The sequence below is a fragment of the Lemur catta genome, chromosome 17 (assembly GCF_020740605.2).
Source record: "Lemur catta isolate mLemCat1 chromosome 17, mLemCat1.pri, whole genome shotgun sequence".
NCBI classification, from domain to species: Eukaryota; Metazoa; Chordata; class Mammalia; order Primates; family Lemuridae; genus Lemur; species Lemur catta.
The window spans coordinates 697,282-723,704 of NC_059144.1; the positions used below are offsets into that span (position 1 = coordinate 697,282).

General features: G+C 38.2%; 1 protein-coding gene across 1 annotated transcript; it reads right to left on the reverse strand.

Annotated features, from left to right (window-relative positions):
• Positions 1-286: 286 nt before the first annotated feature.
• Positions 287-26,405, reverse strand: LOC123622808 (ankyrin repeat domain-containing protein 26-like). The gene is made up of 7 exons (XM_045529428.1): positions 26,382-26,405; positions 18,516-18,546; positions 16,018-16,110; positions 15,149-15,197; positions 2,591-2,651; positions 2,296-2,498; positions 287-319 (listed from the first exon to the last, which is right to left on the reverse strand). The coding sequence occupies exons 3-7, from the start codon at positions 16,062-16,064 to the stop codon at positions 287-289; spliced, it is 393 nt and encodes a 130-aa protein (XP_045385384.1). The 5' UTR covers positions 16,065-16,110; positions 18,516-18,546; positions 26,382-26,405.
• Between the last annotated feature and the right edge of the window lie 18 nt (positions 26,406-26,423).

Below are 26,423 nucleotides of genomic sequence, written 5' to 3' on the forward strand. Positions count from 1 at the left end.
TCAAATGTTTATAGCAGCACAATTCACTTTTCCTAAGCTGTGGAAACAACCCAAGTGCCCATGACTACATGAGTGGATTAATAAAATGTGATATATGTATACTGTGGAATAATACTCAACTACAACAAAGAACAGTGATCTAGTACTTCTTATGTGATCCTAGATAGAGATTGAGCCCATCCTTTTAAGTAAGGTATCAGAAGGATGAAAAAACATGCACCACATATACTCACTATCAAATTGGTACTAACTGATAAACACTAAGGTGCTCACAGGGTAGTAATACTCACTGGGTGCTGGTCAAGTGGAGGGTGGAGGACTGAGGGGAGTAAACCCACAGTTAATGGAAATGGGGTACACTGTATGGGGGAAGGACACTCTTATAGCCCTAGCTAGGGTGAGGCAAACAATATTTCATGTAACCAAAATGTTTGCACCCCCAAAATATCCTGAATTAAAAAAATTAAAATAAAAAAGGAACGACACTAAAAAAAATAAAATTAATCTTAAAATTTTAAACTGTAGAAGAGAAATGCTTATGTGATGCAGAATTATGATGCATTTCTAAGTACTATGATCATGTAAGAAAGAAACATAAAGCCCTCCATTAAATTTCACCTTGTTTTCTTACTCCCATGTAAGCAACATACTCATAGCTCTAATTTCCTATTTCCATCATATAGGACGGTAGTTAAAAATTGGAGAGAGCATCTACTATAAAGAACATAAAGCTATGATTACCCGAATTGAAGATTTAAGAATCTTCAAATACATCTACAATTGTCAAACAAGCCCCAATATTCACATAAGGAGTGGAGAGAGGACTACAAAATCAAGTCTACAGGATTTCTGAGTTTTGCAGATGAAAAAATTTATGTGCAAGATATAACAACTATGAATACTAAACTTAATAAAGCTTCCTAAGAATAAAATAAAATGTCCCCAAAGCTAGAAATATTTTTTAAAAGTAAACAACCATCTTCCAGAGATAAATGTGTATGCTCTGTTGACAGTCCCCTCTTCTTTATAATGCTATGACAATAAGTAGTTTATTCTAGGGAACAGTAATCAATTATGATTGCATTCATGTGATGTATACATATGTGTGTCTGGTATATGTAGAAATTATTGGCACAAGATAAATCACATGTCCAGAAAAAAATAATTGTAGCATTTATTTCTTCAAGAGGGTTGCAGCTCAAAATTTATATTCTTATTTAATGAATACCAATTAAGAACCTCCCTTATATAACCTGAAATTTTTAAAAAGATCAAATAAAATGTTTATTCCTTTCTCTATTTTCAAACAGATCTAAAATGATTGTCAAGATTATACCAAAGAGTAATACAAATTATTTAAGTAAGTTATGGATATGCAAAAGATAAGTTATAAACCTTAAAGAAGAAATGAAAGAGTCAAAAATTAATAATTCATAATATCAGATAAGGCCTGAAATATATTTCACTTTGCATTATCCAGGAACATAGGTTTTACTCAATTAAATATATTACTTTAATAATTTACTAGATTAAATGTATTACCTTAATAATTTTTTAAAAATGAGGATTCATTTTTTTCCTTTTTACATAGTTTTTATTTGAGCATAATAGATGTACAAATTTTGAAGGGACATAAATTTTGATACATTTCTAGAATCTTATCAGTGTACTTGAGATACGCATCATGTTAAATAGTATCTGTTCTTTATGGCAGAATCATTTGAATTATTCTCTTATAGCTAGTTTTAAATGTACAATATATTAATTATAGCCACCCTTAACTTTTCTGTTTGTTTTTCATTAAACAAATATATAATTTTTTAAAAGAATATCAGCCTCTTTTTCATTGCCTTTCTTTTCTTGATTTGCATGAAAACAATTTCTAACATGCCTTACAATACAGAGAGTTCCCACTATCATTTATCTCCACTATTTCTGTTATCTTTTCATAAAAATTTGTGTGATCTTGACTCTCTTAATCAAACTTTGTATTTATCTTGCCCTTCCTCCATGAATTCTTCCCTGTCATCCCCTTCTTCATTTCCACATTTGTGAGCTGCTCCTTTGGGTTGCTTTCTAATTCTTTCCTTCTACAATTTCTAACCTAAGAATTGTTTACTCCCCTCCACTTTTACAAATCTCAATCCTGTCCATCCTTCATTTTGTTATTACATTTGTTTTCTACTATGGCCTTGAGGAGGTCCATTTCTTTACAGTATTTTTGTCAGCATTATGAGGATGGGGGAGGGGTACATAAATATATGGGGGAGAAAAGTTTTTCAAATAATAACTTGCCTTTGTAAGACCACAGTTTTCCAATGACCCGGAGGAAGGTTTGCGCTGAGGCTCAGGTGGTGGAAAGGAAGGATTTAAAAAGCCCTGGACTTTGCCTGATGTTGTGGGAAAGCATTCAAACACATCTTCCTTTGGATGATCAGAAATCTTGTCCTCAAACACGTTTCCCTTACCTGTTCTCACAGTAGCATATTTTGCTTCTACTACAGTAAAAAGAAAGTAAATAATATATAAAAATATTTGTAATGAAGAATCAGTGGATAACACAAAAATAGGCAATCTTTAAAGAGCTTACAATTTTTCCTGGATTGCTGAGAAGCAGTAGTTAAGTTTGTTAAGTTTGGTTCAGAAACATCCTAGAACAAAAAACAATAGCTTTAAGAATAACAAGTATCAAAGTGGTAAAATAATTATAATATTCACCATTACCGTATGACCTAATGCAAAGAAAAGAGGTTTTGGAGTCACTCAGATGTAGATTCAACCTCAATTCTGTCATTTACTAATTTACATCTTCTCATGGGGTGAAGATTAGGAGAGATGGTACAGATGTCCTAAGACTGTTACTCCCTTTGCCCATAATTGATTATTCTACAAATGCTATAATATCCATTAGATTATATTCTTAGCCAAAATAGCCTGAGACAAAAATGGACCTAGTCAGCTTACAGGATTATTAAAGTAACTATCATTAAGATACTTAAATTAATCAATTTTGTGTTACATTGTGAAATGTTTTTGCATGATTTACATTTGGATTAACTATCTCTTGCCAGGGAAAATGGGAGAGTTTAGGTTTTAGTAATAACTTATTTTAATGGGTTGGCTTTGCAAATATTATCAATCACTTCTATTATGTTCGTCAAAATTCTAAAAATAAATTATTGTATAGATTCAGGTTCTCCTAAGAAAGACAGAAAATAATAATAAACCTTGTGGGGCAATCATTGAAGAATGAAAGCCACAAAGAGCTACTCAGTAGAAAGCTTTCACTAAATATGATGACAATGAAAACAAAGAAGCACTGACAGGGTACACACTGAGGAAATGCATTCTGCAAGGAAATATTTAGATTGGGGAAAAGCATTTTTGCAAGGTGGAAGAGGAGGATGAAACAAACAAACAAAAAGAGACATGACCACTCCACCTAATATGTGATTAAACCATGGAAGAAAAGGAAAAATATTCTGTATGATAAGGTACATGGAGAAATATGAGAATAAAACAGAGACTTTAGTTTACAGTTTATCCATGATAAAACTGATAATTGATTAACATTTACTCTACAATTTATTTTCCTATATACTTCTATAGGAAACAATTTAATTTAATTACCATAAAACAATAAATTATTGAAACATAATCATCTTCCACTATGTGGAAGCTGTGACACTATTGCTACAGAGATAAAAAAAATCAGAAAAAGAAATATTCCATCTCTTTTGTACTTGGAGAAAAAAATTAGTAATTAGAATTATAAAGATTCATGTATTGCTTAAAAAGACATTTTTTAATAGAACTTCGGTTGAAGATAAGGAACACTTAAGAAACTTTAATCTGAAATCCTAATCTAAACTTCCAATTGGATGATACTAGAAAAGATACCATAGTTCTCTTTCCTACTTATGATATGTTGCTAATTTGTTCATTTTTATGAAATATTTTCTCATAATAACTCTCCTGAAGTTATACATTCTAATTATTAAAGGGGAACATAAATTTAAATTATATTTTAAAAATTCAATAGATTTAATTATTAATTATATTATGGATATTGTTACTTTTAACATTCCATTATAACCTTAATATTCTAACATTTCTTTGCACTAAAATTCATTTATCTATTCATTTATTCCCATTAAAATACATTAAAACATTTTATACATGCCAGATTACATTCTCCGTCCTCTAACACACACACAAATATGTTTCCTAAACTGTAGTAACTCATAGTAATACAGGAATTATAAAATTATTATTTAAATAACTAGGAAAAACATGGAGTGGATATAGCTTAGATGGCTGACTAGAGACATCAGAAGCCAGATCATCTCAGAAAGAAGAGAAAGTTTCAGATGAAATCATAGCCCAGGTGTAATTCGGCAGGAAGAGTGCCAGAACCTGCCAGGGACACCAAGGAAAGAAGTCACAGGAAATAACAAGAAGGAACAAGATTTTAGAAGAAATGAACCCCCAGGGAATTGGTGGCCCCATGGAAAGGGCAGGTGGGTGTGTTTGATTTTCCTCCTTTCACACCTCTGGCAGTCCTAAGGCTCCAAACTATTGGGTAGACCCTGTAGCCTCATAAGCCCAGCACTGCTGCCCTCAGTGAACTGAGAGCTTCTTGACAATACAGCACCAGGCTTCTAGCCCACTGGTTACCACTCACACTTACCACAGACCCAAGGTGAGGCAGAAGTTGTCATACTGCTTTTCCAGCTATTGTGTGCCTTTGCCCTGCCCAGGGGAATTGAGCATTTTACATTTCTTGACACTGGAACCCACACAAATATTTTCTAATACTCAGTCAGATTGCAGTAGCCACAGGGCACTGGTGGGTCTTGAGGGAACTGTGTGATCCCAGAGCTTGGACATACAGGGTGAGCTCCCTTCAAGTAAGAGGAGAGTGCATCCCCTGCAGGGTACACCTTGGGAAAAAGAGGACCAGAGTGCCAGCTCTCCTCCATTCAGACTCTTCTCCCCTGACTCACAGCACTGGACCTGCTCTACAGAGCAGAAAATGCTACATTCTACAGAAAATGCTCAAAAGTGCTCTAAAAATCAGAGTGCAGTCAATACAGTGTAAAAATAAGTAGAAGTTAAAACTCAAAATTCTTACAAAATAGTAAATTAAGTGAGAATACAAAGCTACCGGTAAAAATCAACAAGACTGAAACAGTATTTCACTAATCAATATTAACATTCAATGTAAACCTTCTAAATATCCCACTGAAACATATCAATTCGTGGCATGGATGAAAAAACAAAACCCAAAAATATCATGTCTCAAAAAAATACATTTAATTCATAAAGATTCTCACAGAATCAAAGTGAAGGTCTGGAAAAATATTCGATGCAAATGGATATATAAAGCAAGCAAGAGTAGTTAATCTTCTACCAGGTAAAATAGATTCCAAAACAACAATAATGACAATACAAAAATGGTTATTATATAATGATTAAGAGATCAATTCAATAAGAAGATTTAACAAATCTAAATATATATGTACCTAACACCAGAGCTCCCCAATTCATAAAACAAATGCTACTACTGCCAGGAAAAGAAATCAATAGGGGCATAATTATAGTGGGGGACCCTAACACTCTACTGACAGAACTAGATAAATCACTGAGGCAGAAAAATCAACAAGGAAACAATGGATTTAAGATGGTAGAACACATGCACCTAAGAGACATTCGCAGAATATTCTGCCAAAGAAACTGCAGAATGCACATTCTTCTCATCAGCACATGGAACATTCTCCAAGATAGAACTTATTCTAAACCACAAAACACATCTCAGAAAAGCTTTAAAAAATCAAGATCATATCATGTATTTATTGTCTCATACTACAGTGGAATGAAATGAGAAACAATTCCAAGAGAAACTCTCAAAATTGTATAAATATATAGAAATTAAACCACTTCCTGTGAAATGATCTTTGGGTCAAAGATGAAAACACAACAGAAATGAAAAAATGTTTTTCAATTGAATGACAATGGCAACAAAAGCTATAAAATTTTGTAAAATGCAGAAAAAGTAGTAACAAGAGGGAAGTTTATAAGAGCACAAAATATCTACATGAGAAAGATAACAAATTAATAACCCAATATCACACCGCAGGAAACTAGAAAAAATGAAAACAAACCAATGCCAAATCTAGCAGGAGAAAAGAAATAACAAATAGCCAAGCAAAACTAAACAAAAGTAAAACCAAAAAGAAAATACAAAGTGTCAATGAAATGCAAAATTCATTCTTTGAAAAGATAAAACCATTGACAGACCATGAGCCAGATTAGCCAAGAAAAGAGATGATTCAAATAAACTCATTCCAAAATGGAAAAGGAAACATATTTTAAAAGAAAATCTGAGATTACTACAAACACCTCTATGCACACCAACTAGAACATCTAGAGGAAGTGGACACATTTTTTGGAAAAATGCAAAGTCCCCTGCTTGAATCAGGATAAAATAGAAATCCTGGATGGACCAATAATGAGTAATAACATTGAGTCATTAACAAGAAAACTCCCATGGAAAAAAAAGCCTAGGGTGAGATGGATTCACAGGTATATTTTACCAGAGCTACAGAAAAGAACTTGTACTATCCTACAGAAATTGTGCTACAACAAGGAGGGAATCCTCCCTTACTCACCTGACAAAACCAATATCATCCTGATAACAGAGCCAGGTAAGGACACAACAACAAAAAAAGAAAACTATAGGCCCATGTCCTTGATGAAAATAGATTTAAAAATTCCTCAAAAACAAACAAACAAAGAAAACCTAGCAAAAAACACATCAACAATATAATTTACCATGATCAAGTGGGTTTCACCTGAGGGAGGCAAATGTGGTTCAACATACAAAAGTCCATAACTGTAATTCACCACATGAAAAGAATTAAAAACAAAACCAAAGCCTAATCTCAATACATGCAGAAAAAACATCCAACAAAATCCAATACCCCTTTCATGACAAAAACCCCCAAGACACTAGGCATAGGAAGAACATGACTCAAAATAATGAAAACCATATATAAAAAACTCACTGCCAACATCATACTGAATGGGGAACATCTGAAAGCATTCCCTTTAAGAATTGGAACGGACAAGGATGCCCACTTTCACCACTTCAATTTAACACACTACTGGAAGTCCTAGCCAGAACAATGAGGAAAAAGAGAGATAAAGCGTATTCAAATTAGAAAAAATTGAAGTCGAACTATCCTTGTTGGTTGAGGATATGATCTTATACAAAGAAAAACATAAAGACACCTCCAAGACATTCCTGAAATTGATAAATAAATTCAGTAAAGTCTCAGGTTACAAATTCAATGTATACACATCACTAGCATTTCTATGCATTAACAACAAACACGGTAAGAATAATATCAGCAACTCAATCTCATTTATAACAGCTTCAAAATAAACAAATAAATAAATAAATAATCTGGGATATACTTAACCAAGATTGGGAATCATCTCCACAAGAAGAACTACAAAATACTACTTTAAAAATATCCTAGATGATACAAAAAATTGGGAAAGTATCTCAGGATTATGGATTAGAAGAATAAATGTTGTGGAAATGTCCACATTGTCAAAGTAATCTACGGATGCAATGCAATTTATACCAAAACACCCATGTCACTTTTTTCACAGAATTAGAAAAAACAAACCAAAAAAATCATATGATACCAGAAAAGAGTACGAACAGCCAAAGCAATGTTAAGAAAAAAGAAATCAGGTGGCATCGCATTACATGATGTTAATTTACACTATAAGGCAATATTAACCAATAAATCACACTACTAAAATAAAAGTAGATACATACACCAATAGAGCAAAATAGAGAACCCAGGAATAAAGCCAAATACCTACAACCAACTGATCATTCACCAAGCAGACAAAACCATAGATTAGGGAAAGGAAACCCTATTCAATAAATAGTGCTAGGAAAATTGGATATTCATATACAGAAGAAGGAAACTTGACTTCAATCTCTCACCATATACAAGAATTAAATCAAGATGGATTTAAGACTTAAGTGTAAGACCTGAAAACATAAAAAAAATTTAGAAAAAAAATACTAGAAAAAACTATCCTCAACATAGGGTTAGGTAAAGAATTCATGTCTATGACCCAAAAAGCAAATACAATACAATCAAAAATAAATAAATTGAAATTAAGTTAACTAAAATGCTTTTACATAGCAAAAGATGTAATCAACAGGATAAACAACCTACAGAAAGTATGCACAAGCTCCGTATCTGAAAAAGGCCTAAAACCCAGAATCTATAAATAACTCAAATCAACACGAAAAAAGAAAAAAAACCATCAAAAGTAGGCAAAATAAATGAACATTTTTCCAAAGAAAAGAAACAAATGACTAACAAACATATGAAAACACATCACTATTCATTGTACATCACTATTCATTAGAGAAATGCAAATCCAAACCACAATGCGATACCACCTTACCCTTGTCAGAATAGTTGTTATTAAAAAGTCAAACCAATAGATGCTAGTGGGGAGGTGGTGAAAAGAAGAGGCTTATACACTTTTGGTAGGAGAATAAATTACAACAATCTCTATGGAAACTATATGGAGATTTCTCAAAGAACTAAAAGTAGACATACCATTGGATTCATCAATATCACAACTGGTGATCTACCCAAAGGAAAAGAAGTCATATTATAAAAAGGACACCTGTAGGAGATCTGAGAAGAGCAAGATGACCAAATAGAAACCTGCAGCAATCATCCCTCCACATGAACACCAAATTCAACAACTAGACACTCAAGGAAGCACCTTCAGGAAAACCAAAAATCACGTGAGTGATCTCAGTACCAGGTTTCACATTCAATCAATGAAAGAGGCATTGACTGGGGCAGTAAAGAGCCTTGCACACTATCCCTCCTCCATCCACAGGCAGTGCCACACCAGCACATCAAGCAAAGAGAATACATTTCCCTGAGTCAGAGAGAATGAAGTGATTGTGGGACTTTGTATTGAATTTCAGAGGAACATAGCACAGGTCAGAATACTGCCAGTGCCCACAGAGGGAGCATTTGGACCCTCCCAGCCAAAGAGAAATTTTCTGTCCTGAAACCTTAGTTCTGGCTACGTCCATCAACTGGCTGAGAAAAAGCAGCCTGGGGCCTAAAATAAATTCATAAGGCAGTGATTTCACAAAGGACACCATCCTTGGGTAGTTCCTGTGCCTGTGCTGGCTCCGATCCAGTGGGCTTGAGGTACACATGACCCAGAGATACACTAATGGTGGTGGCCAAGACAGTGCTTATGTCACCCTTCCCACAAACACTGGCAGTGCAGCTCAGGGAGAGTCTTCTTCCATTTGGGGAAGGAAAGGAAAAAATTCAGAAGACTTTGTTTTGCAACTTGCATGCCAACAGCAAAATAAAGTACATAGCAGACTCCTAAGGCCCTGGATTTAAGAACATAGTCCATGAATTACACTCCTAGAATCACCTTGAGCCAGAAAGATACGCTCTGCTATTAAAGGAAAGACCCAGTCCTGTCAGGATTCACAACTCACTGACTAAAGAGCCCTTGGGCTAGCATAAACATCAGAGGGAGCCAGGCAACAGTCACCAAGGGCTTTTGTTGAGATTGGCTGGGTTCCAGTGTGACCTAAGCAAAGTCTTAGCTATGGTGACCATGTGGGAATGCCCACATTGCTCCTCCCCCAACTCCACCAACTCAACACACAGAGTGAGGAAAGAGAATGAGAAATTTTCCTTGTAATCCAGGAAATTCTCCTATATCATTCCCAACTCCACCAAGCCAGTACTACAAGGATTTAGCAATTGTCATATCATTACTGGACGTGGGGTTCCCCCTGTGCTGATTCACCTGTAGTAACCAACAAGTTACTTAGCAACACTCAATTTCCTTTGAATATCTGGAAAGCCTTCCCAAGAAGGTCATGTTAAATGGAGCCCAGATCAAGAAGTTTAAAATAAATAACTGCAAGATGGTGAACCAGAGGCACCACTAGCCAGAGCATCTCTGTAAGGAGGAGGAGCTTTAGATGAAAGACAAAGAAAAAACAGACAAACAAACACAGATTGAATGACAGTCTAAAGGAAGGGCTCCTGATCCTACAGAAGACTCCACAGGAAGAGGCTGCTAAACACCACTGGAAGGAGAAATGCATCAGTGGGAATTAAGCCATGAGAGGCTTGGAAACCTACAAGAAGGGTAGGTGGAGGAGGAGTTAACATCCCCCTCCCTCACATTTCAGACTGTCGGTGGGCTCCAGAGCTGCTGGAGTGTCCTTCTGCCCACGTACGCCCAGAGAATGTTGCCACCAGTGAGCAAGGAGCTTCTTAAAAACAGGAAACCAGGCTCCCAGTCCCCCAGGACACCTCCTGCCCTGCTGGGAGTCAGCTATTCTCCAAGAAATACAGGTTCCAAGCAGGATCCTCGCAAGACATTTGGAAATAATAGAGACAGAGATAAAGTGTAGTTTAAAATGATGGGGGAGGCAGAGGTCCTCCAGCATTCCCGTGAGCCAGGAGTCACTGAGTGAAATCCTGCATCAGTATTTATTGGTACAGCAATTAGCTGTTAGCGGTTACGGATATATGTGTACAGATCATTCATTTAGGTTTAAAGGCTCCCCAAAGGTTTCAAGAGATCCTTTAATTAATTCTATCTATGTGAGCAAATGGTTACAAAATTTTTCTCAGATAAACTTCTTAAGCACTAAGTTAAGAATAGACCTAGCTGAGTATACAAGTTAAAGATAAAATTACCAATTAGCAATAAAGCTAAAACAGAAATATAGAGACCATGTATTTCTTTATCTAGTTTGTCATTAACTGAGACATGTGGTCCAGAGTGAAGCAGGAACTGTCCATGAAGCTAATTAGCTTTAGCTACAGGTGCCTCCTGGGCTGGCGTCCTTTGATCACTTCCTTAACCTGTGACCCTATGCTGAGCTCCGTCTTACACAAGCTCCAGGTGCTGGCCTGCAGGCCTCAAGACAGGCATAGCCTTGCAGTCGCCCCTGGTCAGTGGAATGCCTCCCTTGTTGCTAAGCAGCTTCTTGTATGTGAACTAATATGCTCAGTTTCCTTCAAGCAAAGCCCTGAAAAACTCCTGCAACTTTCCATGTCTCTTAATTCTGTATTCCAACAACACCCCACAGATCTGAGCTGGACAGTAGGTGCCATATTTCTTCTCTACCACCAGACACCTTTGTCCTCCCTAGAGGGCTTCAACCCCTCAGATTGCATATTACTCACCCCCACATAGACATTGTTCAACTTTGTCCCAGACTACAGGAGCCACAGTGGTCCTGTGGGTCCCAGGTGATCTGCATGAATCTGCATCCCCATCATTCTGGACAGACTGCCTCCTGGAGAGAGGGCTGGAGATGACCAGAGTGGATTTCCTCCAGCCAAACTCTTCTTCTCTCCTTTCCCTCCCCAACCCATCGCTGCCAAGAGAAACAATTGGGCCACCACATGGACGCCTCTACAGGAAACAGGGTGCACACTTTTCCTTATTGGTCCTGCAGTGGACAGAGGGGTAACACAGACCATGAGCTCCCTGTCTGCCAGCCATCCCTGGTGATATTTCCCCAGCAACTCCAGCAAAGCACGGAACTACCAAAGGTGGGGGGACATAGAATCAGCTTGGGTACCCCATGGATGACTTGTGAACAGCATCCACATCCCTGGTATGGTCAAGAACTGGATCCCAGGGATGGGCCCACATGCCAGATCATGTATGCCCAGGTCTCAATCATATTGCCTGGAGGCACAGAAGTAATATTTGTGAATAAGTGTCATGAAATGTGGGTGCCTGCAGGGACAGACAAGGAGGAGAGTGCTGTGTGGGTCCTAGATGTAGTGTGCTCTAAGGGCACCCCTTCTTACATGGGAGGACCACACTCCAGCTGAGGCCAGGATCCTAGGAAGGGAACATCCTGGCTTGCACAACAGTTGTAGGGGAGCTTGGCTGGTTTGAGGGCTTAATGGCAGAGGCCTGGGAGAAACCATGTAATAAAGGAGGGTGGAAAGGAGTGAGGTATGCTCTAGACTGCCAGATTGAGGGACTCAGATAGCCCTGCCTCCTCACACAGACTTTCTGGTTGAATGAGGCCACTTCAGCCCCTCCCTGGCAGCTTTGTCCAGAGGTAGGGAGCAGATCTTCAACCCCTGTTAATAGCATTTTTCATCTTGATGGCAAGTTCACCACCCAAGCCAAACATGCCCAGCCTCATTCCCCAACCAAAACTGCTGTGGTAGAAAGTAAGGGCACACTTGGAAGTCCCAGGGTTCCTCCAACCACTGGGGGCATGAGAGTGCTTTTCCTGAGGGACTAGACTTGGTCACATGACCCCTCAAAAAAGCATTGCAGCTTGTTCCTTCTGGCAAGCACAACCTACTAACAGTGAAGTCAATTTGTACATCTTTTTACTGCATTTACTGACTCATCATATGGGCTGTAATTGATGCTCACCTCCAAGCACCACCTACTGGTTCAGAGAATAAACTGGGCATGTCATTCTCTAAACAAAAGAAAATCCAAAAGTAAGAAGCAATACCTGCTCCAGATGAGAAGGAATATGAGACAGAACTCCAGAAGTATGAAGAATCAAAGCAAAAGGACACCCCCAAAAGGGGACACCACATCTCTGGCAATGGGTAACAACCAAAACCAGAATATTGAAATGACACATAAAGAATTTTGAACATGGATTATAAGGAAGCTCAATGAAATAGAAGATAACAAGGAAACCCAACACAAAGAAAGGACCAAAACAATGCAAAAAATGAATGAAAAAAACACCAAGGAGACTGAAATATTAAAGAAAAAAATCAAACAGAATTTCTGGAAATGAAAAAATCATTCAAGGAATTACAAAACACAGTGGAAGACCTTAAGAATAGGTTAGATCAGGCAGAGGAAAGATTCTCAGTACTTGAAGACAACACTTGTTAATTGAACAAGTCAGTCAAGAGATAGAGCAGATAAGCAAGAGGAACAAGCAAAGCCTACAAGAAATATGGGATTCTGTAAAAGGCCTAACATAAGAGTCATAGGAGTCCTTGGGGAGAAAGCCAAAATAGCTGACTAGAGAAAAAGCTTGCTGGACCATCCCAGCAGAACAGTTGAGGATTGGACTGAGGAGAGCAGAGAGTGATTACCGCTTGGAAGTAGACTTCAGGGATAGATACCACTGGAGTCCAGGAACACCACCAAGAAGAACTGAGCTGCTGAGAGAGGAAGACAGAAGGGAGTTATGGGCATAAACTACTTCCAGGGAGTCCTGGAGCCCAGGGGAATGGTAAGGGTTTTCTTTTCCCCTCCCCCACCCAGAGGCCTCAGGGCAGCAACGAGATGCAGGGTTCTCATCCAATAGGGGAGTGCCGGAAGAGACAAGGCAGTTGGCATCTCTGCATCCAGATGCCATCTCCTCTGCACTCCCCGACTCCTGGCATCACAGGAAGTAATTTTGGCTCAAGCAACTCCTAGCCATGTGGCTGCACCCACCCCATAGTAACCACCAAAACACCTTGTACTGAGTGACTTGGTTCCACACAACAACACACTCCCAGCTGAGCCTGCCTTGGGCCAGAGAAGCGCACTCCCAGAGCCCATTCCAAGCTGAGCCTGCCTGGGTCAGCATAGCTGCCACCAGGGCTAAGAGAGGCAGACAGACAGGTGCCACTCCAAACTTCAGAGTGGTGCAGGAAGTCCACAGCCCCTTCCCCAAACCATAGCAGCCCTGGAGTTCTCTGTGCTCAGTAGCACGCTTCAGTGCCAGGGGCACTTTTCCACCCACAGCCCTCAGTTTGTGATCTTGCTGCCTACAGGTGCTTGGTGTGTTCAGCTGCTCATTGTGCAGACAGAAGGGCAGGGGCCATGGGGGAGAGATCCAGTTCTAAGTTCAGGTGGCAAGTGAGAACCCATCCCCATTGGGAGGGTGTGGAGGAGCACAAGAGAGCAGGGTTCTATGGGTGAGCCCCATGCCCCCTTCCCCACTGAGAAGTGCCATATTGGAGTTGGCTGTGCCATTGGGACGCAATTTGCATAAGTACTGGTTCCTGTGGAAACCAAATGCCTTGAGTGCCACAGGCTGAATCAGAGCAACCGTCCCTATCCCCACTCACTTTAATAGAGAGTTAAGCTTGAACCAAAATTTCCTTTAGCTGCCATTATTCTCCCAGTGGGAGCATCACTTTAGTGGTGACTTTGGGGGGTAGAGAGGCCCACCCACCTTGCGTTGGGGTCTAGTGGCAGAAAAGCAGTGTACAATTGGAGATCCCCCTATCTGCCAGTGATGTGCAGAGACACATGCCAACAGGCCAGATACACAAACTGTGGGGAAGCTTGAGAGCCCACCTTGGGTGGAGAGGAAACAAAGGTGGACCAATCAGAGGGGAAAGTGACCAGGTTTGTGGATAGGAATGGAAAATCTGGCCAGAGGCCTCAGCAATCACATGAGTAGGCACCTGCCATCAGGAGCAGCCCTCTAATCTTCCAGAGACCACTCTCAACTCTGTATCAGTGGCTCCCCAAAATGGCCAGATAAGCAACCTCTGAGCCCCATGGAAGCCCACACAACCAGGCTATTGCACCCCAGCTGTGATCCATCTTGCTCTGCCCCCTACTTAAGAAGAGAGCAGGGTCCAAGCAACACCTGGAAGCTAACAGCCCCTCCCAAAGCTTAAGGCATTCGTATACCCCACCTGGTGGACCAGAGCCTACTGTGGGTACAAAGGATTACCTCAGTAACTGGCTCCTCCACACAAACTAAAAGCAATGACAGCAGGAACAACCCCATAGCTAAACACAGTTCCTTCCATCTCAAGCTAGTAAGGAGCAGTGGATTCGTACCCACAAGTACAGTCCACTAGCTTGAAGCTTAAGCTGGGGGACCAAACTCCCTACACTCCATTGGGAAGAGGTGAAGATGAAGACAACAGGTCAGAGGTAACACAAGGGTTTCATCAAACTTATGTAGAATGGTTTTCTCTGACCAATTTTCTATTATAAAGTCATATGTAAACCAAAGCTAAATTTTAAGAGAAAATACTATACAAAAGGAGATTCAGAGTAGTAAAATTAATTTCACAAGAAACCACTTTACCTTGGTATCGACACTGCTTAAATCATCAATAGTTGGGTAGGTGGACATCCTTTAGAGAAAAAATATGCAACAAAAATAAATGAGGTTATCTCCTTAAAATAAAAACATCTACAGGGTTATACCTAGGTGCACCCACCCAGAATAATTTAAATAACATGAAAGGTCAGCTATCTAGATATTAAATGATGTTTCTTGATATAATTATTAGTAAAATTTGGTCTCTGTTTTAAGACATATTCTAGTTACTTACTTCTGTCTCCACCTCTCACAGTCTATGAAGTAGTCAATGAAGACTTACTTTTAGCTTCATAACAGATATCGACCGCCAATATATTAGCAAATCCCAAGTATAATATGTCTTCACAAATTGTCTGTTCACTTAGTGACTGATATGACTTTTGTTACCTGAACTGGAAGAAACCTGATAACCTAAAACAAGGTAGAAAAATCTGATGTCCTTTCTCCATTACATGTCTCTGTTTCAAAGACTAATCTGTGTAACTCAGAAAATCGGGAGGCTTGCTTCTTCAGGAAGGAAAGCACCTAAGAAGGCCCTATATCTCCCCTTTACTCTAAAACCATACAGGGAGTTCCAGGAAACATCTGAAATGTTTGAAAGACAAATGTACAAAAGTAAAAAAAAAAAATTATATGTTGTTATTGGGGATATTCTTCCAAGAAAAAGTACAAAATTAAAAATTATATTACCCGATTATTTTGCCCATACAGGTCATTCCTTATTCAGTTCTATATAAACTAGCAAGCCCTTAAAAACCTTCATAGACACTCAGATACTCAAGGAGAGAGACTACTGGAAAAGGAGAATCCTGGTAGTCATACTTCTATTTCCCAAAGTACTATCTAAGTACCTTCTTATGGGCTCCTGATTCCAGATCCTTCTTCTGGAGGACTCCATGGCAGTCTTCAAACTTTTAATCTTCAGTCTAATACAGCACAGGTTCCTGAAAAATAGGCTCAAATGACCAAGAGCAGAAACCCTCTATTTCCCTCATCCTGATAAGCAGGCTAAACGAGTCTCAGTCATCCTCTCCCAGGATAGGCACATTACCAGCTACCCCAGCTCCATGACTGATTTCCCGCCAAATCTTACCCCTTTCTCTACTCTACATGTACATGGGAAAGACATCAGTGAATTGGGAAAAAAGACAGAGGTGAGGGGACACGTGCCATGGGCCACAGACCTATGTAATTCAGCAACTGCTAGCCCCCTAGTACTCAAGGGGCTCTAAGCCACCCCTGTGTAGGTTGGAGTGGAAGTAGATGATACCACATTCCTATCTGCTACAGAGACTCTTCCCAGTGGCTCAAATTCTTTTAACATCTTTTGACAGAAATTTCAAGTTTGCCAGTTCCTCCAATTAAACAAACAAAAACACAGCAACCTGGTCAAAACTCCCTCAATCCCTCTATTTTAATGTGCCTTTCTAGATAAATCCCAACATCCTTTTTCATTCATTCATATGATTTCTCTTTATCAAACTTGTCAAAAGCCCCAATATTCTGATCTGTTTTCTTAAACCTGTATTTCTCTCCAACCCAGCATTGTTCTTCTTCAAAATTGGCCTTCCAATGCTAATTCCACTCTTATCCACTGCCACTGGGTTCAGCAGCTAATTTCATTCTTATTCTCTTCCATTGGGTTCCCTAGATCTACTCTCCATTTCTATTATTAAAACACTCACCTACAGGATGATAAAAAAGGAACAGTACTGGGCTTGAAAGAAGAAACATGAGTTCAAATCTCATTTCTGCCTCTGACTATATCCAAATAAATCACTTAAATATCTTGGGTTTCAATCCTTTGTTATTTACCAAAGTAAAAAATTTCAGGTATGCTATCTAAACAACTACTTGACCAGGATGTTAAACACAGATTAAAGTACCAGAGGATGTTTTTATTAGTCCCTAAGATTCCTTAAAATCATGAATTTCTGTGTGCTTTGGATTCTCTGTTTAGAAAAGTAGGGAATATTTAACTTGAAAAAATGAAAAAAAAAAAACAATAAAAAACCAAGAAATGCAAAGTAGAAAGTAAAAAATTATTAAGACAAAATTATAGAAAATCATGAGAGAAAAAAAAGATTCTAGAAAGAATATAAAAAACGTTCATGGGATTAGGCAAGGATACCAGCCTAATGGGAAAACAAAACTGGTAAGTCATTAAGTAGAAAAATCAATTAGAAAGAACTTCTCAATAGCTAATAAATAATTAACATAACATAGCCTATATGTAGAGAACCTTCACTTAAAGTAAAACAATTCTTCTCTAGGACTTGCCTGGTCTTGCCTATGTAAAACCTATGGTCCTATAACCACAGTGAAGTGAGATCTGCCCTAAAACCTTTGATATTAAAAAGAAGGACCACTGCCATTCTCAAATACATCAGGACATGCTCTTGGAATAACCAGACTTCTAAGAAGAACTCTTGATGAGAATAAATATATAACTGAATCTGACTTTCTAAATTGATCTAATTTGTACCTGTACCTTGATGGCAATACTGCACAGGTTTCTCTCGATCTATGCTAAAGGACAAGCAAACACATTTGGGATCCAGTCAGGCTGATAATCATGAGCCCCCACAGGTTGGGGCTCAGTTCCCAAGGCTGGCTTTTTCCCACACCAGTAACAAATGTGGGCCTCCAGAACTTCTGAATGATCAGATTCAATCCAGGTTCCTGTAATACCCTCTTTGGGTTCCACTAATTTGACAGAATGGCTGGCAGAACTCAGGCAAACGTTGCAAAAAATATGGATGAAGAAATGCATAGGATAAGGTATGGGGGAAAGGGTAGAGCAATTCCATACCCTCCCGGGGTGGCCACCCTAGAACAACTTCCACATATTCAGCTATCTGGAAGCTCTCTGAACTCAGTCCTTGGCTATTTATGAAAGCTTCATTACAGAGATATGACAAATTAAATCATGGGCCATTGAAGATCACATTATCTTCAGCCCCACTCTCCTCCCTGGAGGTTGGAGATAGGGTGGAAGTCCCAACCCTCTAATCATGCCTTGGTCTGTAATGACCAGCCTCCATCCTGCAGCTACCTGGTGGCTGACAGCCATCAGTCAATCCTTCACACACAAAAAGATAATCACTTTGGAGAGTACAAAAATTTTGGGAGTTGTATGCCAGGAAACCAGATCAAAGACCACAGTTACTTAATCAGTAAAAAGTAATAGCATGGATTCTTTGAGAAGCAGTTGTGATGACTATAGAAGATATGAAATGTTAAGCACATAATGTGGTCTTCAGCCCAGAATAGAACACTGAAAAATTAGGTTATTTTCTCTGCATTCCCTTAGTTAACATACAATTTTTTAAAATCTGCAAAATCCTACCTGATTGTAGAGTCTTCAGAAATTCCATCCACTATTAAAAAAAAGGTAAAGTATTTTTAAATCAACAACAGACAAATATAGAATATTAAAAGCATAGAAGAGTATGGTGTTATGTGCCTATATGTTCAGCTACTCAAGAGGCTGGGGCAAGAGGATCCTTTGAAGAGCTCAGAAATAAGACCAGCCTGAGTGACACAGCAAGACTCCACCTTCACAAAAAATAAATAATTCATGCACACTTTTGTACATGTTTTAGATTTTGGACCAAAATAAGAAAAAGACTTATGCTTTGTTACAAAGCATTCTTTTGGGTCATACCTGAGGACTATACTCGCATTAATATTATTGATACTATTGGTAGGCAATCAATACATTAGTAACAGTTGCCTCCCCTCCTTTGATATATCAAATGAAAGGGAGACTGGAATTTTTCAAAATTTGATACCTACAGGTGAACCACTGTGTACAGTCATCATAAACCCAACTGAAACCTACCAGAGTGACAGAAATTGGTCTCACTAGTAGAGTCAGTATTGTAAGAAGACAGTGTCAAATGTAAACAGCATGATTTCTGCACTAACAGACCGGGAGATGTAATCACAGAGTATACAGCAGTCCCCCTTGCTGCTATATGTTCTCACACCGCAACAGCATTTATCAACACAAAGGACTTCTTTGACCAAATGTGGTGGTGGTTCAGGGGCTCCCCATAAACAATCAAGCAATTCATTCTGCTGGAGACACCTGTTGAGAGTCCTCCAATTCAGTTCCAACAGTATCTTCAGATCCCACAGGTTGGGGCTCAGTTCCCAAGGCTGGCTTTTTCCCACACCAGTAGCAAATGTGGGCCTCCAGAACTTCTGAATGATCAGATTCAATCCAGGTTCCTGTAATACCCTCTTTGGGTTCCACTAATTTGACAGAATGGCTGGCAGAACTCAGGCAAACGTTGCAAAAAATATGGATGAAGAAATGCATAGGATAAGGTATGGGGGAAAGGGTAGAGCAATTCCATACCCTCCCGGGGTGGCCACCCTAGAACAACTTCCACATATTCAGCTATCTGGAAGCTCTCTGAACTCAGTCCTTGGCTATTTATGAAAGCTTCATTACAGAGATATGACAAATTAAATCATGGGCCATTGAAGATCACATTATCTTCAGCCCCACTCTCCTCCCTGGAGGTTGGAGATAGGGTGGAAGTCCCAACCCTCTAATCATGCCTTGGTCTGTGATGACCAGCCTCCATCCTGCAGCTACCTGGTGGCTGCCAGCCATCAGTCAATCCTTCACACACAAAAAGATAATCATTTTGGAGAGTACAAAAATTTTGGGAGTTGTATGCCAGGAAACCAGATCAAAGACCACATATATATTTCACAATATCACATCCCCTGATTTGATTTCTGTGGTATCAGTTACCCATGGGCAATCATGGTTCCAAAATGTTAGGTAGAAAATTTTAGAAATGTGGAATGCAGATGCCATTCATCATGCCATTCTAAGTAGCATGTTGAAATCTTTAGCCATGCCACTCCATCTTGTCTAGGACCTGAATCATTTGCTTGTCCAGTGTATCCAAACTGGATGTTCCATCCACCTAATAGTCATCAAGATGCTCTGCTCCTAAAATCCAAATATCAATATCATTGCAGCTTCCCGATTCAGGATCATCCAAAGCAGATGCTCATCTTTCTGATGTCAGAACGTCAATTGTAGCCTAAAACTGCTATGTTATTCAACTTAATTCATCTCAACATGTAGGAATTGTATCATTGTATCACTAGAAGAAGGGTATGTACAAGGAGATAATTTGAGAGACCACATTTCCATGGCTTTATAACAGCACAGACTATCATGTAACTGTTCTATTTTATTGTTATTATTGTTAATCTCTTATTGTGCCTAATGTAGAAATTAAACTTTATGATATATGTGTGTGGATGTATCATATATGTGTATATATATAGGAAAATCATTGTATATATAGGGTTTGGTACAATTCAAAGTTTCAAGCATTCACGGGGAGTCTTAGAACATATCCACACATAAGGGTGGACTACAGTATATATTTTGTTATCACACAACACAGCCTCTCCAGATTCAGTTCAAACTGTTCAGTTTAGGATAAAACACCCCACTGAGTGAAGCTAGGGATAGGAACATGGTACCTCCTCTGCAAGGCAAAACAGGAAACAAGCCTGGGAAAAGGACCCTTGAAAGACTTTTCAGCTGCTAGTTGAAAAGGTCTCAAGAGAGATGAATGTACTTACTCTCACTAATCTTATTCTGAGGCAGATGCTGCTAAGTTTATACTTAGTTCTAGCTATTTATCTGCCCTATGTATGTTGCAAGCAAGGCTCAAATTCAACTGCCATTTTATCTGTCATCGAAAGAACCACTGGATTGATCACTCCCTCAAGCAAGAGCTTATCCACTCTGAGCTGTATCTCATACTCAGAGGAAAGCTTAAGACAAAATACTGGGGAGGTGATGATAAGTTGCCAAGGAGTACTCTTTGATGTGAAAAAATATATATGTAGCTAAAACTGTTAACTTGCTCAAGCTCCAATAATGGGCCAACAGTTGTCCAACTCCATAGTGGGAGGAAAAGAAGTGCTTTTTCACTACAAGTAAAGCTAAACAGTGTGACGCTCTTGGCATTCCTCATAACTGATAATCTAGTTTGTGAGCCATGTTATAATTATGTAGACTGTTGTCAAACTCATCCCTCAAAGGAAGAGAATCAGGGAGGAACATATTTATTCACCTGTAGTATTCACTGTTGGGTCTCATTTCCAATTCCATGGTAAGTATGAAGTACTTTGTCTTCCCAGTTTTCTAAAATACAACCTTGTGAGATTGCCGTCTTCCATTGCTAGAGTCTATCTGAACCCACCTCACAGAGCAAGATGGTCCCGTTAGTGCTATTAGTACTGCATGATGTCATTCTTCTCAACCCTCCCCATTATGTGACAAATGCCTATAAAAATCATGCTTTTTCAGTACATAAAGCATATGTCATCAGAACCCATACTGATGAACAACAACAAAAAAAAATGGTAGGAATCAGGAACAAAGAATTATCTTAAGTGAATACCTTTAATTACCATGGAATTTTACTTTTTTAAAAATTCAAAAAGATATCTAAGGTATTTTTCAAAAATATGTGACTCTTTTGGGAAGAGCAAAACTATGGAGACAGCAAAAAGATCAGTGGTTGCCAGGGGTACATAAGGAGGAAAGGGGGAGGGATAAAAAGGCACAACATACAGGATTTTTTGGGCCATGAAACTATTCCATATATGACACTACAATGGAGATACATGACATTATACATCTGTCTAACACTACACAATGCACAGCACCAAGAGTAAATCCTAATATAATCTATAGACTTTGGATGACAATGACGTGTCAATGTAGATTCATCAATTGTAACAAATGTGCAACTCTGGGAGGGATATTGGTAATGGAGGAGGCTGTAGTATATGGGTAATGTCTGTACCTTCCTCTCAGTTTTACTGTGAACCTAGAGGTGTTCTTAAGATAAACTCATTTATTTGAAAAAAAAAAAAAAAGATTCAGTGAACCAGCTATTACCATATATTAATATTGTAGCAAAATGTAGTCACCTTGAAAATTAGGGATATTTAATCATCAAAGTTACAGAATATGTGTACCACCTCCCAAGTTGAAATATGCAAAAATACATAAATCAAATAACTTTAATTGTAACTTTGGCAAGAAAATAAATAATAAAATAATTATAAACAACGAATTCATATAAGATGTGTTGAACCTGAACCATTCCTGTAGTTAACATAAAAGACAATTTTTATTCTAATGTTAAATCTGAAATCATTATACTTATGTTACCTAAAATTTTACTGAAAGGTTAATCAGATGAAAAGGACAGATAATAAGTGCCTGAATTGCCATAGTAACTTATGTGCAAATATCTGTTAAACATTCATTAACAGTAAAAAAAAAAAAAATAAACAGCATTGCAACTTAATATGGATCATGCAACTAAAACAACTACCATGTTATGCTATATCATTATATTATCTGCTATTAAATAAAATTTTAAAACCACCAAAAATTAAGTTGGGGTGTAACTGCTGTGCAGAACAGATTGTATACAGCAAGGATGAGACTGCCATCCTTAGAAAGGCCTGCTTGCAAGGCTGGCCCATGGCTGGGATCCGGGACATTGGCCTTGAGAGGGTTCCCACCATTCCCTAAGTGAAAAGAGCGGCACACTGTGCCTAAAAACTCTTCGTATAAACAATGTGACTTACTCTGAAGAGCAGCTTTACTTCTGGGAGTCTGGAAAACACTAAAAAGACTCTATATGAATATCCATGAAACTCAACATTTATAGAAAAGTGTTGATCTTCCTTGTTGATCTGCTGCTCTTCTCTATGCACCTGACAATTCTTACTCCTTCCTCCTATCCAGTTTAAATGTTAATGCCCAACCCGGAAACCTATGCCTCATCTGAGATTTCTCTCCCCCCCTAACTTTTACATTCAGTAATCACTAAATCATATTAACTGTACCTCCCTTCTGTGTCTGCTTTATATTTTCACTGCCATGACAAATATAAGTTAAATCATACTTCTTAAGTTTTAATTAACTTCATTTTATGTTTATAGTTCCAGGTTAAGCATGGGTTCTTAACTGATGGCTTTCACAGGGAAAAGAAGAACCAAAACCAGAAACAATTATTACTATTTCTTACATGAAAAAAATATTTTAAGCAAAACAAATGAAAAAGGTCTAATACCAGTAAAAATACAACATTTTAAAATGAATAAACCCACCTTGCTAACTACTTCACCAAGGACAGGTGAAAGCCTCATAATAGGTTCATACTAGTGTAAGGACTGGTAACCAGGAAACTATGGTTTGGACTACTGCAAAAGCTGCCTTGTCTCCCAGATTAACTTCTATGGATCCTCTGTATGAAGGGTCAGCAAACTATAGCCCACAGGTCAAATCAAGCCTGCCATATCGTTTGTAAAACAAAATGTTACTGGAGCACAGTCATGCCCATCTGCTTACATATTTTCTGACTGCTTTCACACTACAATGGCAGGGTTGAGTAGATGTGAAAGAGATAACACAGCCTTAAATATTTAATACTAGATCCTTTACAGACAAAGCTTGCCCATGCCTGATTTAGACCATATACAAAATGCCCTAAAACTGAAATCCCACCTTAAGACTCCCCTGCTCAATATTCTTCAATGAATCACTACAACAAACTTTAATGGCTCCCTACCCAGTAGCCATTCCTTCTTGTCTCTTGCTGGAGAAACACAATTCTATTTGGATATTTATCATCTTAATATCCCTCCCTGGCTCCAAAAAGAAAAATAATTATTCTAAGCTAATCACAGTAATTACATCTGTTTCCCAGTGACTGATTTAAAAATGAGCATATGGTGTGACCCACCTGATAAAATGTTACAGGGAGACCACTGCATCCTTCCCACTTTTCTCCTGAGTTACAAAAAACATATGAAGAAAAGCAGCCCTTCCCACCTTTAGATAGTGTCTTGTAAGAACATTGTGTTTGGAACTGGTGCTAATGAGCCAACCAGGAAAGGAGCCATAAGCACAACAGTGCCAAGAGCACCCCTGAAAGAGGGACAACAAAGTGGATCCTGGTGGCATTACGGAACCACCAAAACAACTTGGTTCCTATTGTTTCAGCCTCTGTTCCTTAGGTCATCTATTATTTGCAGCCAAATGCATTCAACCTGAGAAATTTCCCATGGCCTAAAAAATAAGATCTCTCCATTTCTACTTTTTAGTGTGGAAGCATTAAAAAGCCTTCCACAATCTTGTCTTAGCTAAGTGTTCATCTCATTCCCAACCATTACAATTTTATGCTTTTTGCACAAGCAAAACTGAACTGCGCACACACCCTGCAAAGTTCACACATGGATCTCAGATTTTGCACTTGCTGATCCTTCTGCCAAACATGCAATCTTGTCAGCTGTTCCTTCTGCCAAGCATCATTCTTCTGCCACTCTACCTAGCATGCTTACTTGACATGTTACCCAATTTTTTAAAGCATGAATTCCTTGCTGTGGACTTGAACTGCCTTGCACATATGTAACATGGTAAGTACATTAGAAATGGTAGTTATGAGCTCACAGAGGGCATCAGACACATAGCAAGCACTGAATAAAGTAATAAATAATAAAAATGACAATAAAAATATAAAGCTTTTGAGTGTATTTCTTAGACATTTGTATTTGGTAACATAACAAAAATGCTTATTGCCTAAAAGACTCTTGAGCGTTATTTGTCAATTGGTCAAGAAAGTAAATGATTGAAAATGATTTTTGACAATTCTGTTGAAAAAACACAGACATTACTTCCTAGGACAGCTCTATTTTATTATGAGAACCCTAAGGACTGAAACTACATCTATCATTGTCTACTGCAACTTGCAAAACCTAACTTATAAAGGCTCTTTCTTAAAGACGTACTAAATTAAAGGTGTCTCGTACACTTCAGATTAGCAGGTGCTTAAGTTGTCACACCTAGGGAGAATAGTACCATTTTTGCTATTGTGAAATGTTTGTGTACTTTTATTACAATTTGTTGAGCCCAAAGCAAGTCTGTTGGAATACTGACTATGGTAATCTTTTGCCTAATGGTAACAGGGTATCCTATTCTAATAAAATTACTGTTATCATGATAGTTATCTGGCAGATAGAAGAATATATATCTTGTTTTAACAAAGTAAATATATCTCATGCAGTTTCAATTTATTTGGGATGAGGTCGATAATAGTGAGACCACGTTAGTATAAAAATATGTAAGATAACTTGTGCTTCTCAACAAGGAATATCTGACTTTTGTACTCAGTATCTTTAAAAAAGAATCTTCTTCTGACACTACTGCACACTGGCTACTTTTTACAGTTCTTATTGCTATTTGTTCACACCAGAAAGCTATTTTTGAATTGCCAGTATTAAAGATAATTACTTCCTTAGTGACAGGAAACACTATGTAATACCCTTGATCACTGAACAACAAGGATTTGAAGTATAGGGGTCAACTCATATGCATATTTTCTTCTGCCTCTGCCACACAGAAGCAACAACACCAACTTCTATTTCTCCTCCTCAGCCTACCTTGTGTGAAGACGATGAGAATGAACACCTTTCTGATGATCCACCTCCACTTTATGAATAGTAAATAGTTTTTCTTCCTTATGATTTTCTTAATAATGGTTTATTTTCTCTAGTTTTCTTTATTGTAGGAATATAATGTATGATACATATACACAACGTTTTAACTGACTGCTTAAGTTAACAGTAGGGCTTCTGCTCAGCAGCAGGCTGTTAGTAAAGTTTTGGGGGAGCCAGAAGTTACACGCAAATTTTTCACCACACAGGAAATTGGTGCCCCTAACCCCTGCAATGTTCAGGTCAACTCTAATTAATATTCATTTCCTAGACAGAAACATTTATTATAAAATATAAATAACTCATTTTAATAAGAAATCCAATTGATTATAATGTCACCACAGAGGAAACATATAACATACTAACTTTAAAACCTATTTTATTATTTATACAAAAATATCATAGAGCATTTTAGGGACCATAATTAAATGAAGACTTTTTTTAGACAATACTGTTTGTGATTATAAACTCCCTACAATTAACTTCTTACATAATTCCAAATTCTAGATTACTAGGAAACAAATTTTTAAAATATGCACACAATTTACACATTGACTTTTTAACTGCCCTTTTTGTGCTCAAAACTTCCTTACTCTTTATTTTTTTATCCATGGTAGAACGACCAAGAGTAATTCACTATCAGAAGTCTTACCTGGATTGCTGTTTTCAGAAAGATCGTCAGTTATCTTTTCTT